An 18,952-nucleotide genomic window follows, 5' to 3' on the forward strand; every position below is an offset into this window, starting at 1 on the left:
ATGAAGGTAATATTTTATACATAATATACTTGTGTATCTTCTAATTCCTTTTCCTTTACTTAATCTATAGTCACACAGTGATTTTGAACCATCACTGACACAGGAAAGTTAAAAAAGATATGAGTTGTTAGTATGTTGAGAAATACTATATAGTGACACAAGAACAACTGTTATCCAAGTTTGAAGTGCAAAATACACAAAGAAAGCTGTTTTAGGGCTTAGTCACATTCACAACAGAGGAATAATCAGTCACTGTGACATGAAGTCACACAATATTATTGTTGTGTGCAATGATCAAATTTCTAATATTGCAGATTAGATTACAGTATCAAGTAGTTGATACTAGTTTCTTTCTCCACAAAAGCAGCATGTCGAAACATCGGCAGGATGCCTGTGAATAACAGTAGGTAGAAACATTGGCAGCGCTTAGCTTGTTTGTGTTTTATTCAATAAAGAGTTGGATACTCTTCCCAAGTGAAACATATTACAGAAATAATTTTTATATTTATTTAGTTCATACAGACTATATCTGCATAACTTCTCTATAACCAAACATTATTGACTTGGGCCTCGAGAAATATCCCGAATGAACTTGTTAATATTTCCTTGAATGGATCCACTTTCAATTGACTCTTGAAAGATCTTTCGTATTCCCATTGCTTTTTTCCTCATTTCTCTTCCGTGGTAGCTGCCAAGGTCCATAAAACTCTGCACAAGTAGAGCAATTTCATCTCTCTTAACCAGGTTCTCACTTTCCTTATTGACCCTCCACCCAATCTTCCAGTCCTCCACTATTTGTTTACAGTTGGTAAGCCACAATGGGGAACGTAAGAAATGGAACGCCAGCAAATGCACCTTCCTTGGTTGAATTCCATCCACAATGCGACCAAAATCCAGCAAATGCACCAAGGCACCACGATTCCCCTCTTCCCAATTCCATCTGTAAGTAAGGAAGAAGTTTCACGTGCCACCCAAAATGTACGGACACCACTGCTGTGCATGCCCGCTATAATTTCATCTAACTGTGTATTTGATACTGACAAGAAACTTCCTTGGGATATGTATAGAACAGAGTCCTTAGGTTGATCATCAAGCCATAACAAGTAGTTTGGACTAGGCTTGTTAGTGTTTAATTCGGTATCCATGTAAGGGATTGTTGGACCAACTGTGAAAATGGGGACTGGAATTTCAGCTTGTAAAGCCTCAATTACTTGAGATTCCAATGGTTCAATGGTGGTGAACAAGGCGTATTGTGCTTTATTGACCAACATTGATACAGCTTCGAGAATCAAGGGCAACATCTCCCGGTATTTGCTGTAGAACACAGGTGGGAGATCCTTTACACAAATTGGTTTGATCCCCGGAATGTAATTTACGACCTCTTCTCCTTGCTCTGTTTATTAAGAAGCCAATAATTTGAATTCATATTCTATATGCATGTTACACAATTCTTTTAATATGCGTAATTCAAAACTTAATAAGCTATTACTATATTTTTTTAGAATTCATAAATTAGTGGAAAGGAAATATGTTTCCAGTTATCTAATCTAACAACTTAAAAACAAGTATACCTGTCAAATTGGCTTCAAAATGTCCATTAGCTAGGAGTAGTTGATGGTGATAAAGGATGGAGAAAACCGTGGGAGACATGGGCCAAAATGAAGCCACCGGAATATTCCTCCGCTCCCCAATACGGACTGCCCACGTCAGGTACGAATCAACTAAAGGGCTTTGAAATCCCGTCAAGTATACTATCAATGGGAGCTTCCATCTTAGTATACACAGCTTCCACGAACCCCAACAAATCTTTACTCCGATCCTTTTCTGATGGAATTACATTTGGGATTGTTAGAAATTTGATATTATCTGGCTTTTGCTCTGATTTCAAAGAGCTGAACCACTCTTCAGTTACAATAAAAGAGACTTGTAGTAGATGATTTGGTGTGGACGTTGTAGCTATGAGCTTGCACAGATTCATCAACGGATTGATGTGGCCTCTACCTGGATACGGAATCACCAATATATGGCAATTACATAGAGCTTGATCGACGTTGGTAGTTTCCATTTATTGATTCTTTTTGCCCTATGAATTGGAAAAACAAAAACTGGGGTTTTAAGACTGACAAAGTTGACCAGATTGATGATCAGTGAAGATGGAGGTTGTGTTGAGCAGCCAGAAAAAAGTTTTCTAGAAGAAATGACTGGTTTCTTACCTACTATTGTTGTGTTTCTAGGTAAAACTAATAAAATACTCCCTCCTCTCGCCTTTACTTGTTATATTTAGATTTGAAATATGATTGTTTTAAATGTTAATTATTAAGTCTTGAAATATAATTTGAAAATAAGTGATTAATGCTTAAGTTGTTAAACATGAAAAAGATAATTGTCTTTACTTGAAAAGTTAAAAGTGTAAAGTAAAAATAAATATCTAGATAAATAATATGGGAAGTGAGGATGGTCGGGATGAGACTATGGGGTGGGAGGAAGATGAGGCGTGTTGGAAGATAGAGAGAACATAGTCAACATGGATGCTACTTGTAAAACTCATTTTTACCGACAATGTAAAGATCTAGTAGTTATAAGTAACATGATTGTTCTCTCATAGTTCCATGTCAACTTTACACAGATGGGGATCTTTTAATAGCTCCAATGCAATCTACAAGAAGGTTGGAATTGAAGCTGTGCCGCTATGAGATGGCCATATGAACATGGTCAGATTGGTTGGAATTTCAAATTGAAAGGAGGACAAGATTGTTCTTCATGAGCCTCTTTTCTTCTCACAAAAGTACGACAAAACTATGTTGTTTGTTTGTCCGCATAAATCTAAGTTCTTGTACAAGCAATGAAGGATTAATCCTTTTTGTTACATGCAATGATACAGATTGAGACATGGAAAATGATCAAAATTGCTATGACGAGACAGAACCAATATCAAGGAAATAATGTTGGGGGAGTGGAAGTGATGGAAATATGATGAGAATAGCAGAGGTCTCTGTATATGCGCTGAAGTGAAAGGGATTAGACATACAATATCTCAACATGGCTAAAAGAGAATGTTTGAAGTTCTGATAACGTGGAAGATTTATCTGTTTCGCGACAAGAATGGTAAATATAGTGATAATCTTATCATATTTAAGCCAAATCAAGGCGAAAAGTACATCATAGCCTATTGACTCTATCAATTTCAATCCCAGGTTAACAAGTCTTTATATACTCAATCATAGTTGTAAAAACAGCATAAACAGTCACAAAGTGCACTTAGATTCCTGCAACTCTTAATAAACAGCAGCATCTGTTTCACCTATGCAGCAAACTAATCCTATGCCACCAAAGCAGCCTGTCTAAATATTGGCAGAATGCTTGTGAATAACAACAGGCAGAAACTTCTTGCTCATACCAAATGCAGTTATTAAATAAAGATATCAAAATGAACTACCATAAATCAATAATTTCTCAAAAAGATGAAACTGCATTTCAAGAATTGATACTTTCTGAAGACAACTCACTCGATAGACAATAAATATGGAGGGCAAAATGGATATCCACACACCAGAGAGATAGTATTCCATGCTTCCAATGCAGACCAACAACACTCACTCTCAATAAATATCCATACATATAGCTTCTCAAAGACAAACCAGCACTAAAAAGGTCAATAAAACCATGAGAATTTTCTTATAGAACTAGACGTCATATGGTGATCACATCAGTTCTTAAAGACAATTTTCAGTTGTGTTTAAGCAAAAGCATCCTACCACTTGAAAAAGGAGCAATCATATGCACAACACTTGGAGGAAAAGAAGCAATTCAGTACCATGTTCCTTATTCTTTTTCTCGAGTAGAAAGTGGCAATCGTTTTCTCGAGGAAAAGATTGAATTGAGTAGAGAATTGTCCCATTGCTTAATTGATTCTTAAACAACATTTCAGAATTAAGAGTACTTATGCCTCATCTTACTCTTTCTTCCGGTGAATTGGCCAAAGAAAAGATTGTAAAAACTCTACTCCGTCTCCCCTCAAACCCCCAAACAGAAGAAACTAGAGCAGAGTTTTGTGATCTCATTAAGTTGGATATACTGAAATTGGAATTGATTTCAGCAAACCCCTTGTACAAATACAAAGACGTGAATCATTCCGAAGCCTCATATAGTATAAAATATAAGAGAAAATTGCAGTTGTATTTGTGATTACCATGTCTATTTCAGCAAGCAAGATATAAGCACACCACTCATATATAAAGGGCGAATGATTAACAAAAAGATGGATGGCTTTTAACTTATAATCAATACACCTCCTAACAAATGAAAACTCATTCACCAAAATAACCTAACTCAGGTCTTTTATCTGAAGGATGCTTTAATGTCCTGATCCTTGAGAATCATCCTCCGGAGATTGTTGTTGATGCTGGTGCTGATCTTGTTGTTGCTGCTGCGGATGTTGCATTCTTGCCTGCTGGTATATCTGGTTCAAAACCCCTAAATGACCCTCTTGAGATAATCCAAGCTCCAATCCTGGCAGTTGCTGGTTACTTCCACCAAGAATTGAAGTAAAACTCATAGGATTCATATTTGTAGCTGCAGGCAGATCAAATCCTGGAAACCCAATTTTCTGTAAGTAATAGTTTGAACTTTCACTGCCTAAACTGGCGCTTGATGGAGCAGATGAGGACTGAAACCCAAAACTAGTGATAACAGGGGCAGGGGCAGGCCATATTCCTACTGTAGCCAAATGGGGTCTTCCAAAATCCCCACAGATCATTGGCCAATTGGTCCTACTATTACTACTTCTACTGCTACCTGACCCCGCGATATTCGCCCCCGATTCAATCATTAAACCAGCTGATACAGAGATCCCCTGTTGAGAAACAGATGCTGCTGCAGCTAAAGCCGATGCAGGAATTGTCCCTGTGCCAGTAGCAGCAAAAATCGAAGGCTCGGCTTGCTGCAGCAGCCACTGAATTGTCTCACCATCAGATTTATGACCCAATTCACGCGTAAGTTGAAAGATTCTTGCTGCACATAGAGCAGGCATACGTATCCTCCTCCCTCTACCTTCAACTTTGGTATGCCTATCTTTTCTTTTAGGAGCAGCCACCTGCTGCTGTTTCTTGGTTTCATCATTTTTCAAAATCTGCAAGTCTTTTATCTGATCAGGAGTAGGCTTAATATTTTTGTTGTTAGGCTGCTTGGGATCCATGAATGGAACTAGATGGGTCTACCTTGCAGGTTATAGTAATAATTAAATTAAATTACTCCTTAGAAAGAAAAAACAAGGAGGCTCTTTGTTTACTAGTAATAGGAAAAAGAAGATAAGTTTTGATTTTTTCTTTCACTTGTGTGTCCTGTTTGAGAGAAGAAAGTGACCTCAAAGAAGAGACAAAAAACAAAAGAAGAAAAGAAAAGGAGAGGAAAGTTCTAACAATGTTGTCATTTCAGGAGGTTTCACTTTCTGTCACTCACAAGAATTTGAAAATGTGAAAAGATTGAAAATTTCCTCTCAGTTCAGGAGCAATAGTGGCTAAACCATTATGCTGATGTGATGCATTAATTTTGAAGGTGTTTCAATGGACACAAAAAGATAAATTGAGATGTCTACGTATACATACTCAAAATTAGTGTGGCTAAACCATTATGGCACAGGCTTGTACCTTATAAATAATACTCCTTCCGTCTCTTTTTATTTGTTAAATTTTGACTTGACACACCTATTAAAAAATAATGGTTAATGCAGTAAATTTACCATTTTAACACTATTAATTGATGAGGTCTCAAATACATTTACTCACTAAATTTTTCAAAGAAATTAACTCAATGTTATTAATTGAGGGTATAATAGAAAAAAAACTTATCCTTTCTTAATTTGTCAAAAATGACAAGTAAAAAGAAAAATCAAATTATTTTTTTTTTGACAAATGAATAGGAAAAAGGGAATAATAGTAATAATAGCTTGCAGTACTCTTTCCAGTTTCAACTGTTTAGCATTTTGATTCAATAGGGTCCTGAGAAAATAGAAAAAGAAAGAAGATGGGGAACCAAATGGTCAAATTTCACGGGAAAGGTGGAAACTTAATTTGGGCTTTTTTGTGTTGGTAGGTAAATACAATGTGAATATTTTCTCAGTTTCAATTTATTTGTATTATTTTCATTTTTAATCCATTTGAAAAAAGACGTCTCCTCTGTATTTAAGCAACTTTTTAATTTTCTACATATCACAAGATTAAATGACATTTTGATATATTTAGCAAAATGTATAATTTAAGATCACAAAATTTAAATTTTTCTTTTAACTCCATCCAAATCAAAACAAGACAAACAAATTAAAACGCATTGAATAATATATATTTTATGGTGTAATTTTTCTACTTTAATAATTGAAGTCTTAACGCGCATGACAATTGACATTCTAGTATACTAATAATAGGATGTGATGTCCACATATGAGATAGCACTACATGTGTAGGGTGGAGATGCATGCAGACGCTTGGGTTTATATATATATATGTGGTTGCTTCTAATCCACTCCATGTTACCACGGAGAATACATCGACAATCTTTTAAATTTCATTAGAATATATGGACAATCTCTTAAATTTGAAAAAATTATCTATCTACACACCATTATTTACCATATTTTTTATTATTATTCCCTACCATTTCAAAATGATACAAAAATCCCTCTTTTTCCTACAAAAACTCAAACGTCCGGATACATTACTCTCCATTCCAAACCCACGTTTCCTCACTCTCTCCTTATTTCCACTCTCATAATTTAATCAGTTATCTCCTTCATCCTAATTTCAAAAGATTTCTCTCTCCAGTCAATCAATTTCAATTTTGTCAATAGGTAGTTATCGTCTTCTCCACTTTGTTGTTCTTCATTTTTTTAATCAATTTTCTGGATGTTCCTTTGTTTAGTATTGAGATTACCTAATTAAATACATCTAGCACTGATCGAATTTAGGATTCTGATGATCCTGAAAACAGATCTAAAAGCTTGAACGATCCATTTACAATGATGAATCAAAGTTTCGAGAAGGCAAAGTCGAATAATATACCTTCATCGTCTAAAGTGGATATGGAAAAATCACCCAAGAAAAGGGTAGAAAAATTGCTCCTGCAATTTCTCGACCTACATTACCCAGGGTATTTTTATTTCCTAACTGATACTTTTTTTATATCCCCTGTTGTTAGTTGCTTCAAAAAATTTGATGTACTATTGTTAAAGTGATATTTTATTTTTTTTATTACAAGGGAAACCCGCAGCCGCTACCCTTTGGGTGCACACAGGGTAAAACCCCCGCTCCTATGCAATAGCTCGTAAACCACATAGGAGAGGTAAACCGCACTAGGCAAGCCTGGTGCGACGAGCTCGACCCAGAAAGCAAACCCTTTGCTTTCGCTGGCAAGGGGTTTCGAACTTGAGACCTCCAACATGGAAGTCCCAAGCTCAAACCACTGGGCTACCCCGAACATGGAAGTGATATTATCATATTGCTATGTATCTTGATTTAAATGTACTAGGTTGATACATAAAATTTGAATTTTGTTCTCTATTATAAATGTATCAGATTATAAAGTTCAAATTGTATGATGGGCGGTAATATGCAGAATATTGTATCGCATTCTAACGTGGTTTAAATCTGATACATAAATATCACATAATGAGTATATAATGTTATATTTAGTATCAGAAACAAAATTTGACAGATTTTTTACTTTATCAAGTTTTAATGAGTATCAGATACACTTTTGTCATTATTGTATTAGTAAGATACCTTGTAGTTGCAGTTATGTATCACATACTTAAATTTTTTTGTTCACATTTTAGTTCCAATCAGTTTAGCATGTAGATTTTTTTGGAATTGTAGTCTATGAAATACATCATTAAACAGATTTCAAAGCACTCACTAAGGTTTAGTTCTACGTACAATATGAATTTTATCGAAGTGTTTGAGTTGTCCACGGGGGATGAATGTATCGAATTATTCAAGAATACTATTTTTGGGTCATACCTCAATATCCCAAAATGTAACTACCAGGATGTCGTTAAATGGCAATCCCTTACTTCATTTTCTCTCAACTCAATGATACACATATATCGATCGAGGATTTTTTAATGATCAAAGATGGGAGGTATCAACAGTTTCCTTGGGGACAACTTACTTTCTCCAAGTTGATGAAATCACTTTGGCAGGAGTTCACCTCTGAAAAACAAATGTATCGGTTATCCGACATGCCATATGCTCTTAATGTTTGGATATATGAATTTGCTTTTGTGATAAATGAAGAATTGTTGTTAAAGAAGGAAATGATAGCATTAATGACAATCTCTTCATTTACTACAAAAGCACATTCATATATCCAAACATTAAGAGCATATGACATGCCGGATAACCGATACATTAGTTTTTCAGAGGTGAACTCCTGCCTAAGTGATTTCATCAACTTTGAGAAAGCAAGTTGTCCCCAAGGAAACTGTTGATACCTCCTATCTTCGACCATTAAGAAATCGCCGAGTTGAGAGAAAATAAATGTATGAATGAAATAAAAGATTGTCATTTGAACGACATCCTAGATGTTGTCCCAAATACCCATTATAAAATGTTGAACCAACCATCTCTTGTTTACACTATTCTTTTCCCAGGTCAAGTACCTTTGAACTAGCCTACTCGTTATGGAATCTGGATATCTAAAATCTCCAATGTTTCATGTGCATTTCAAAGCAGTTATGATTGCAAATTTCTTGATACTAAAATGCAAAACATTTCTATTGGCATGACGAATATGAAGTCCATGTTGTCCTACTCCACCTCCAAAAGCAACAAACACTTTGTGATCTATCCTTGGTAGTTACATTTGGGATATTGAGGTATGACCCAAAAAAAGTATTATTGAATTATTTGATACTTTCATCTCCTGTGGGCAATTCAAACTCTTCGATAAAATTCATATTGTACGTAGAACCGAACCTTAGCGAGTGCTTTGAAATCTGTTTAATGACGTATTTCAAAGACTGCAATTCTAAAATAACGTTCATCAACTAAAAAATCTACATAATACATGCTGAACTAGTGGAAAACTGATTGAAACTAAAATGTGAACAAAAAAATTGAAGTATGTGATACATAATTGCAACTACAAGGTATCTCACTATTTAACTAATACATACTGATAAAAGTTTATCTGATACTCATTAAAACTAGATAAAGTAAAAAAATTGTCAAAATTTTGTATCTGGTACTAAATATAACATCATATACTCATTATATGATATTTTTGTATCAGGTTTGAATCATGTTAGAATGCGATACAATATTATGCATATAACAACTAATCATATAATTTGAACTTTATAATCTTATACATTCATAACACAAATTAAAATAGAGAACGAAACTAGGGTTTTATGTATCAACCTAATACATTTAAATCAAGACACATAGTAATATGATATCACTTTAACAACAATGTATCAAATTTTTTGAAGCAACTAACAATGGGGGATATCAAAAATAAAAAAAAAGTATCAGTTAGGAAACAGATACCCTGGGTAATGTAGGTCGAGAAATTACAGGAGCAACTTTTCTACCCCTTTTCTTGGGTGTTTTTTCCACATCCACTTTAGACAATGAAGGTACATCCTTCTTCGACTTTGCTTTCTCGGAATTTTGATTCGTCGTTGTAAATGAATCGTGCAAGCTTTTAGATTTGTTTTCAGCCCATTTATGATCATCATAATCATAAATTCAATCAGTGTTAGATGTATTTAATTGGGTAATCCCACTACTAAACGAAGGATCATCCATATGTATCAAAAAATTGATGAAAAATAAAAATAAAAAAAAACGAACAACAAAGTGGAGAGGACAATTACCTATTGACAGATTTGAAATTGATTAACTAGAGAGAGAAATCTTTTGAAATTCAAATTTTAGGATGAGGGAGATAACTAATTATATTATGGGAGTGAAAATAGGGAAAGATTGAAGGAGTGAAAATAGGAGTGGGGAAACGTGGGTTTGGAATGAAGAGTAATGTATCCGGACGTTTGGGTTTTTGGAGGAAAAAGAGGGATTTTTGTATTATTTTAAAATGGCAAGGAATAATAGAAAATATAGTAAATAATGGTGTGTAGATAGGTAATTTTCCCATAAATAAATCTCAGGATTAGTTAATACTACAAACTAAAACATAAATAAGGTTAATCCCAAATTTTATCCTGAAATTAATATCTTTATCCTACCTACCAAACTCTTTCCATGATCTAAACATTAAGATGACATTTCATATTAGCTGTAACAAAGACGATTGATGCACATTTTACATAAAGTATAAAAGCATTACACAAGTTCTTCTGCTTCTTGAAGACAGTGTCAGGTCCTAAAAATATTTCAGATAAGAGTTCATCCTCAAGGATTGACATATGAGAACAATCCAAAAAAATATGTACAAATAGAATTATTTCCTGGGAAGCTTCTAACTTCAAAGCAAATGATGAAGTGGATACAACAACAACATACCTAGTAAAATCCCACAAGTGGGGTCTTGAGAGGGTGGGGTGTATGCAACCTTACCCTACCTGTAGAGGACTTGAGGTAGAAAGACTATTTTCGATAGACCTTGGCTCAAGTAAAACATATCAAAACAGGTATGAAAAGAAAATACTGGAGAAAAGACCAGTAGTATATGCAACTAAAATGTAGTATTTATTATGTCAAGTGTGAGCAAAAAGTAATACAGAAGAATAAAGGAGTACCTCCTCCTTCTATGTACTGCTGCGCAATAGAAATGGGCTGTATCCTCACACAAAGTTTGATCAATTATTGCAACACTAAGAATTTCTTAGTCGAAAAAGTATTGTCATGCTAAAATTCTCTCAGTGAGAGTGCTGAATTCTCACATGATGGCGAGGATACAGTATTTAAATTTGTTTCCAAAGTGACAAGGGCCTAAATATCATGCCAAATCAGTTAATGGATCCATTAATCAGTAGAACCAAACACAATTTGCTTTTAGTGAAGCAATAGAAGAGTTCCTCTCAAACAGATGCATTTCCACCCTGATTGCCTTTAGTTTTTGAAGTAGATAATAAAACCTATTATGGAATCTTAAAAAGTTCTACGGCAGAGAGATTCAACATTTTTTGTATATTCATCAAAGTAAAAGAAAGTAAAGCAACCCATGACACTCTTATTTAGATTGCCAGAGCATGTTGTTTAATCCAACCATGTTGTTTCATTCTTTCAAAACAAAATAATAGACAAAAGAGTACCTCTTCCAACGGCCAATATAAACATCCCGGTGGAAACCTGAAGGAAAGCAAAAGCAAAAGCATGCTAGTGACAAGGGAGGATATAAAACAGACAAGAGAATCAGAAACATGATTCACATAAGAAGCAAACTAACAAAAGGTTATCCAATATTTGTTTACAGCAACACCTCCACGACCACCACCACCAATTCCCAATACAAGAGCAAAGGCCAGCCTAGCTAACAATCATATATACACAAATGGTGGGTGTCAGAATGTTGGCATACATAAAGATAGACAGAAATATTGCAAAAAGGATGCAAGCAAGGAACGAAAAAATGTTTCATTAATAAAGTATAAATGTATTGTTATTAAAAAGTATTTAGGATAATTCCGAGGAGCTAAAGAAGTTCATGCCTGTTCAATTGCTTATTATCTACAGGATATCAGTCCCAAGCTTCAATCTGTGCTGCACAATCACATACAAGGAATTAACCCAATGTCTCATCATCTTTCTTTACAGTGAGAAGGCACTTTGACAGTACATGAAATGCAATATGTTGATTTTACCTGCATTTCACATTATATATTATATGGAAGCAGAAGTTGAATTTTATATGTGCCAACATCTACTTCTTCCACCATAAAACTAATTCAAGCATCTAAAACCACATTTCTCATGCATTATCCAATGCTTCCCCAGGTTCTGTCCAGTTAAACAAGTAGTTCGCTTGTGGTGCATAAGCAATAGGACACCAAGGATGACTACTAAAAAGGATGGCTATTCTCTCTCCCGCAGAGTAATTATTGGTGCATCCCTCTCTGTGATTATTACGGGGAAATTACATGTACACCTGATGCACTCATAGTACTCCTCCTCCATCAGATTGCTGATGATTTAGAAGTCATTTTCCATCTTTACAAGGTGCTCAAGGGCCTTGTTGTTATACTGATGGAATGAAATAAGCTGAAAACTATAAATCATTTGAAAGTTGGGCCAAAACAAAACACTAAAGCATGTCCTGCAATCAATCAAGAGCCTTCTGAACTTCATTTACATAGTGGTAGTATGATCAATTCTACAAGTGTCGATGGTACAATGGGCCTCAGATTGTTTTCACCTAAAAAGATCATTATCTAACTCTTGATATGCTTCACCATCAAGTGAGCAATCTGTCATAATCTAAACATAACTAAGTGTAAGTGAGCAATGCATGCAAATCTCATGTAACTAAATCCACACTTTCAATGCATGAAACCTCAAGCTGAATGCTTTGCATAGTCCCGTTGACTGTTACTAAGGGGTAAGACATTTGAATGGTTCTGCAAACCAACCCCTCAACCCCCCCAATGGAGTGCCATGGCATACTGCACTATACTACCATTGATCTGCTCCTTTTTTTGGGTAATAAGGTTAGGAGAACACTAGGTAAAGAAATTTTTTACCAGCAAAGTGAAATTCTCAGCATCATATTATCACAATCAATTTTCCTTGAGCCGAGGGTCTATTGGAAACAACTACCTTCCAGGTTAGGGGTAAGGTCTGCATACATACTACCCTCCCCAGACCCCACTTATGGGTTTAGAGTGGGTAGGTTGTTGTCATATAATCACAATCATAAGTAAGAACATAGTACCTGAGATAGAGTAAAGTATAACAGAAATATAAGGAAAACTAAAACTGCGCAGACAGTGTCAGAAGATACAGTAATGTTTAAAGAAATATAAGAAACAAGAGAGTAGATGTTCACAGAAAGACTCAGTTGCCAACAATCCAAGTGACAATGCCTTAAGGAAAGTTAACAACATATTTGTTGTTAGTAATAGAATGAAAAATATTTATAAAATAACTGGTTGTGTGTTTACCACTGCACTATGTAGGAGTCCTTCACCATATCTACCAACTCCATCTTTCAGCAGATACCATTATATGAACTCTTTACTCTCGACCACTATGATAGAATATGCATGAGTTCCAACTTTAATGAGTAAAAACAATATCATTCCTCCTAGGTGGTCTGCCAGGAATACTTCCCGGCTTGAGCTTTGAAGCGTCGTGCCTAGCAAGTTCAGGGGGAACATGACTGTTGCTTTGGATGAGCATTTGCGTAAGATCATAAAAGACTTCAGTATCCTGCAAGGTCAAAAATGTTGTGGCTACACCTGTCTTTCCTGCACGACCTGTACGTCCAATACGATGGGTGTATGCTTCAAGTTTGTTTGGCATATCATAGTTAATCACATGGGCCACATCAGGTATATCAATTCCACGACCAGCAACATCACTAGCAACTAACACATTATACTTCTTTGTCCTAAATCCTTCAAGGCTGATTTCCCTCTGCTCCTGTGATTTCCCACCATGCAGTGTGGTTACCCTATAGCCGGATTTATCCAGATTCTTGGCAACTGTGTCAACCCGCTTTCTAGAGTTGATGAACACAATAGCAGTCTTATCTCCAAGCTCATCCAGAAACCTCTGCAGCTTAAACATTTTCTCAGATTCCTCTACCATGAAGATATGCTGAGTAATGCGGTCAGTAGCCTTTCCAGCAGTGCCAATAGTCACGACAGCAGGATTTCTTAAGTAATTTCTAGCCAGCCGCTCTACAGCAGGTGGCATGGTAGCACTGAACATATAAGTGGTACGGTAAATCTTCTTCTCATCAAGCTCTTCATCCTCATTCTTTGGTTTCATATTACTTGAAGGCATTGCATCCAGTACACCAACAACTTGAGGTCCAAAACCCATATCAATCATCCGGTCAGCCTCATCAAGAACAACATAGTTACACTGGTTCATAACACAATAACGTCTCTCCAAGCAATCGAGAAGTCGCCCAGGTGTTGCAATCACAACTTCACAGCCTTGCCTAATCCTAAAACCTTGCTCTTCTATGGACTGCCCACCAACAATAGAAACAACTTTGATACCCAAATAGTGTGCAAACTTGACGGTCTCATCCTCAATTTGTTGAGCTAGTTCTCGTGTGGGCACCATTACAACCGCATATGGCCCCTCTGCCTCATTCTCTTCACTCAATGGAGGAAGCCTAGTGATATAATTCAGCATAGGGAGAACAAAAGCAGCAGTTTTACCTGAACCAGTCTCTGCTACACCAATCACATCACGTTGTTGAAGTCCAAGTGGAATGGAAGCCATTTGAATAGGAGAAGGCTTCTTGTAGCCAGCCCTCTCAACGGCCTTAAGCAACTCTGTAGTTAACTTGCTCTCGGCCCAATTCCTCATGGGACGGGGTATCCTCGACCCCTTATAGGATATGTTGTAATCCTCCCTAAATATCCTCCAATCTCTCTCTGTCATTTCCTCCAGCTTCTTATCTGTCCAGTGTTGATCAACCCTCATGTCAAAAGTGTCATACAAATCAGCATTTTGTTCCTTCTTCTTCAAGGCAGCTGCTTCTACTGCAGTCGCCTCAACACCTCCCTTCTTCCAAATCTCCTCCTGCATCTCCCTCTCATTCTTGATGGCAAGCTTCTTCTGCTCCCTTCTGTCGATTCCACCGAAGAATCCGCGACCAAAGTGTGGACGGGCTTCGTGAGGGTTTTGATAAAGAGGGTTGACGTCACGAGAAGTGTCTTCAGAGTTCTGCCAGTCGAAGGATGATCGGAGTTTTGCACTGGGTGTAATCACCCGTTTCTTGGGTTTCTTAGATCCCAAATATTGCTCATGAATAGCTTCGAGTTCCTTCTCTGCCGGATTCTCCAATCTAACTCGATTCGGTTCCTTCTCTCTATCTCTGTCACTGTTCCTGTCTCTATCTCTTTTTCGGTTCTTGCCGCAATAGTGGTTATCGGAGGAAGGGCAGTTGTACTTAGCCTGAAGATGTTCGTGGCAGCGTTTCTGATCGGCGATCTCGTCCTGAAGGGCTAACTGCTCTCTCTGTGCTTTGGTGAGGTAAACCGGCTTCTTGGACGGATCCGGTTTGATTCCGACGGGCCGGTTCATGCTTCTCTCAGATATGGTCATCGTATAGAAGCCGGGGTGAAAGGGGATCGGGTTGAGAAGAAGCGAAGTTGGGAACTATTTATAGGGCACAACCGACCTAAAGAGAATTTGAAATTTGGCGCTGATTGGGCGCGAGGATCAAAAACCTAACCAAAATAGGCGATAACAACTCAATTTAGTAGTTCAATTGTGGGCTCTTGAATCGGAGTCGAATGGAAAACCCAAAAAAAACAAAAAGAGATTACAGAATATATGTAAATAGTACTACTAACCAAAATAGGAAATAACTAACTAATTCAAGTTATAAGGATTTCGGAGAAAAAAAGAAAGAAAGAAAGATTAAAAAGGGAAAACAGACATTTTTTGGAAAGAAATTTCAACTATCTTTAAGAAAATGAAATTTTACTATCTCCGTCCTATATTAGTTGTCGTGTCAACTTATTATGAATAGTCATCTCAAATTATTTGTCCATTTATCAAACTAAAGGCAAAATTAATTATTCAATTCCACCCCTACAATTAATATTTTTTAAAAAGCATAATCAAGCTTATAAGTTAAAAAAAAATTAGTTTTCAAAGGAGTGGATAAATGATAAATTAGTAAAATTACTCATCTTATTTATGATTACTTAAAAAGCTCGTAGAGGGAAAAGTGGACAACTTATAAGGGATAGGAGTAATTACTTAACAAAGCATTAAAAATTATCCTGATAAATTAAGAAACAATTTCATGACAAATTGAAAGAATTAATAAAATTTTGACTAGATCACTTGTTCTTGCTTGGCCACTAAGTTGCCGTTTTCTGAGTAACAAGTTACCTAACTATTTTATTTCTTTTTGACAACTTAGGTGTTCGGATTAACTTAGTGTGCGCCATTACTAATTTTACGGGATACACGTGTGACTCTGTCCTAAAACGAATAGAAAGATATCACCTACTAGTATTGTTGGCTTCTAAGCAGAAAGAAAAACCCCCTTTAATGATAGCAAGATTGAAGTGTGCATGCATCTTTTGAAGTTTCTGTTCTCTCTGTTTAGCTTCAGCACATTTGCACTTTAAGGCTTAAAAAGAGAACAACAACAATACACCCAGAACTACAGCAAAAATGGAAGTTCAAGCCTTCACTGCCACAACTAGAAAAGCTACTATTCATGTATGTTCAACAGTGTAATTTTATTTACCAATACATGCATACAATAATACATATTTTGAACAAAATTCCAATCGACATTCAAAACTTTTGGTAAGAGACTAGGACAAAGAAAATGCTGCAGACCCATCAAACTTTAATTAAATTTGAAGAACAAACTAAGTGCTATGCTATAGAAAGTTAGAAACTATCTCAAAACTCATTACAGAAACTGTTAATTACATTTAAGAGGTTACATGAAATGTGAAGATCTCAATAGTCAGGGATTGAAGTAAAATCAATAACCTTGAGCACCTCTCCAAGAATTGTATGTAATTCACGTCTCATAAAAACCTGCAAGTCATTATAAATTGTCAGAGATGATTGCCGGAATCAACTAAGGGAAATGCGAAGAAAGAACATAAATAAAGAACTAATATGCAACAAGAAGTGCAAGGATCCTATTAAAATTTCTAGTTCTTTAAAACATCATATGACAAAGTACTCCAAGCATAACCTTGAGTGATTTTGGGTCACTATGACCTCTCAACATTCCTGAAGTTCTCATTCTATTAAGGGTAAAAGGGGTTGACTACCTCACTGGAGGATATATCACTTAACACCTAGGTTTTAATATTGTTGTAGGTCCTAAAACTGTTTCAAAGGAGAGTTCATCCTCAATGATTAAAGATGAGAACAATCAACTAAAGGATGAAATTAGAATATTTCCTGAAAGATTTGCAACTCTGGACCCTGGAGCAGGTGGTGCAGTCGATAAAAAGTTTCCTCTGGCTTCCATGCCTTAAAAGTATCTCCAACTGGTACAAGTTATGATGCTTTACCAGCGATAGAGGGTACTGGATTAAAACAGACACTGATTGCAAGTAAAACCGCATAGAATTGCAGTCATTCTCTTCTGTTGTTACGTAAACATACTTATGCGCCATCATCTCAGTCCTTTATCTCAATTTGTAATTCAGACTTGGTGATGGAGCTCAAGACGGAAAAATGTTCAAGAAAGAGTGATAATTTGATCCTTTGCGCGTCTACTGTAAGAGCTTTAAGGGTAATATATACAACTAATAAGTAGGAGTATGTAGTATGGAGGTGTGAGCAAAAGTTAACACAGAAGAACAAACGAGTACCTCCTTCCTTCCATGTGTAACGCCAATGTAGGAGAAATGGGCTATAATCATTAAGGTTGATCAGTTGTTGTAATGCTAATAATTGTTGAATTAGTATTCTTGTGAAAAAATGGACATTAGGAAAACCCCAAAAGCTAGCTCACGGTAAGCATTGTCCGAGATCGTATAAGGAGACAGCAACTCATTTCCTCCATCAATGTGGACACTGAAATTAGTCATGCTTGTCAATTTTCTGTTGAAATGCCTCTCAAAGTGAGAGTCTTTCCATTATATAGAGAAAATAAAGATTACACATCCCTAAAGATCCGCCATTCCTATCCCTAAAGATCAACTATTCTATCTCTACAAATCTGCTATTCAATCCCTCTAAATCTGCCTTGCTATCCCTCCAAATCAGCTATTCTATCACAATATTTATTCCTTTGATTCTACAACAAATGTATATGATCATGCTAATTTATATCACTATATAATTACATTAATATATACAATCATTTAGTTGTCCATCATGCTAACATCCCCCCCTCAAATTGATGCTGGTGGATCAAGAAGCATCAATTTGCCTACTAGAAACTGATGGTGTTACCGTGCCATGGATTTTGTAAACACATCAGCTATTTGAAGATCGTTGGACACATGTGGAAGAGTAAGGACTCATTTATCTACAACTTCTCTTAAATAATGACAATCCACTTCGATGTGTTTGGTCCTCTCATGAAAAACTGGATTAGTAGCAATCTGAATAGCACTTGTATTGTCAGCGTGGAGAGGAGTAGGATGAGATTGAGGAAATCCAATCTCAGCAAGTAATCCATGAAGCCATACAACCTCAGAGCCAGTGTTTTGAACGGCGAGAGGCGACAAAAGGCGACAAGGGCCTGCCTCGCCACGCGGCAAGGCGCTCGCCTTTTTGAATCGAAGCGCCAATTAATACCAAATAAGTAGATATATATATATATATATAATAAAATATTACTAAAAATATTTATGAAATATATATAATAATGAATTGCATATTTTGATATAATTACATACAAAATAAGAGGAGTATAATTGTTAAAGAAGAGAGAAAATATAATAAATATTAAAAGTATAATTTATTTTATAAATAAAAAAGGACACACTTATCTAGAGAAACCCTTTTGTCTCTAGTTTTCTTTTTCAAAAAAAGTTGAAAAAACTCTGCTTTTTGAAAAAAGATAAAAAAGTTGTACTTCCTTTACTTTTCAAGAAAAAACTCCTCCTCTTCTTCTTCTCTGTACTTTTTCAAGCTGAGCAGCAGCAGCAGACGCGAACTCGTAGCAGCAGCAGTCGCGAACTCGCAGCAGCAGCAGTCGCGACAGTCGACTTCAAGTTTCCAATCGCAGCAGCAGCAGTCGCGAACTCTAATTCCAGTCGAGGGATTCATTTCAAGTCTCCGATCGCGAAATGAGGAGCAGCAGTCGCGACATAAGTTTG

General features: G+C 36.2%; 4 protein-coding genes across 13 annotated transcripts in view; all 4 read right to left on the reverse strand.

Annotated features, from left to right (window-relative positions):
- Positions 1–416: 416 nt before the first annotated feature.
- LOC102583183 (UDP-glycosyltransferase 87A2-like) lies at positions 417–2,258 on the reverse strand. Its single transcript, XM_006364956.2, has 2 exons — positions 1,572–2,258; positions 417–1,393 (listed from the first exon to the last, which is right to left on the reverse strand). The coding sequence occupies exons 1-2, from the start codon at positions 1,648–1,650 to the stop codon at positions 792–794; spliced, it is 681 nt and encodes a 226-aa protein (XP_006365018.1). The 5' UTR covers positions 1,651–2,258; the 3' UTR covers positions 417–791.
- A 1,814-nt stretch (positions 2,259–4,072) lies between these two features.
- On the reverse strand, positions 4,073–5,363 carry LOC102584493 (transcription factor TCP20-like). Its single transcript, XM_006364960.2, has one exon. The coding sequence runs from the start codon at positions 5,192–5,194 to the stop codon at positions 4,355–4,357; it is 840 nt and encodes a 279-aa protein (XP_006365022.1). The 5' UTR covers positions 5,195–5,363; the 3' UTR covers positions 4,073–4,354.
- Positions 5,364–9,435: 4,072 nt separating this feature from the next.
- On the reverse strand, positions 9,436–15,497 carry LOC102584823 (DEAD-box ATP-dependent RNA helicase 21-like). Of its 2 annotated transcripts, none has more exons than XM_006364962.2 (2): positions 13,115–15,497; positions 9,436–11,712 (listed from the first exon to the last, which is right to left on the reverse strand). In XM_006364962.2, the coding sequence occupies exon 1, from the start codon at positions 15,237–15,239 to the stop codon at positions 13,230–13,232; it is 2,010 nt and encodes a 669-aa protein (XP_006365024.1). In that variant the 5' UTR covers positions 15,240–15,497; the 3' UTR covers positions 9,436–11,712; positions 13,115–13,229. The 2 variants fall into 2 exon arrangements, with proteins under 2 accessions (XP_006365024.1, XP_006365023.1); XM_006364961.2 differs by having other exon boundaries at positions 9,436–11,717.
- An 877-nt stretch (positions 15,498–16,374) lies between these two features.
- LOC102585802 (ABC transporter I family member 11, chloroplastic) overlaps positions 16,375–18,952 on the reverse strand; it is a 19,672-nt gene continuing 17,094 nt past the window's right edge. For 7 of the 9 annotated variants that reach the window (XM_006364967.2, XM_015304247.1, XM_015304246.1 and 4 more), the window contains one exon: positions 16,375–16,703. Coding sequence is in view for 1 of the 9 variants with exons in the window: in XM_015304246.1 (XP_015159732.1) it covers positions 16,694–16,703 (10 nt within the window). In the remaining 8 variants the exon portion in view is untranslated. Of the gene's footprint in view, positions 16,704–17,494; positions 17,700–18,952 lie in introns of all 9 variants that reach the window. The other 2 variants (XM_015304245.1, XM_015304244.1) reach the window with 1 other exon arrangement.

The sequence above is a fragment of the Solanum tuberosum genome, unplaced genomic scaffold (assembly GCF_000226075.1).
Source record: "Solanum tuberosum cultivar DM 1-3 516 R44 unplaced genomic scaffold, SolTub_3.0 scf00528, whole genome shotgun sequence".
Classification (NCBI taxonomy): Eukaryota; Viridiplantae; Streptophyta; class Magnoliopsida; order Solanales; family Solanaceae; genus Solanum; species Solanum tuberosum.

Excerpts from the sequence above, each read along its gene's own strand:
- LOC102584493 (XM_006364960.2), bottom strand. The coding sequence starts at position 5,194 with ATGGATCCCAAGCAGCCTAACAACAAAAATATTAAGCCTACTCCTGAT.
- LOC102583183 (XM_006364956.2), bottom strand. The coding sequence starts at position 1,650 with ATGTCTCCCACGGTTTTCTCCATCCTTTATCACCATCAACTACTCCTA. Across the intron at positions 1,394-1,571 it reads TTTTGAAGCCAATTTGACAG|AGCAAGGAGAAGAGGTCGTA; the intron begins GTATACTTGTTT and ends CTTAATAAACAG.
- LOC102584823 (XM_006364962.2), bottom strand. The coding sequence starts at position 15,239 with ATGACCATATCTGAGAGAAGCATGAACCGGCCCGTCGGAATCAAACCG.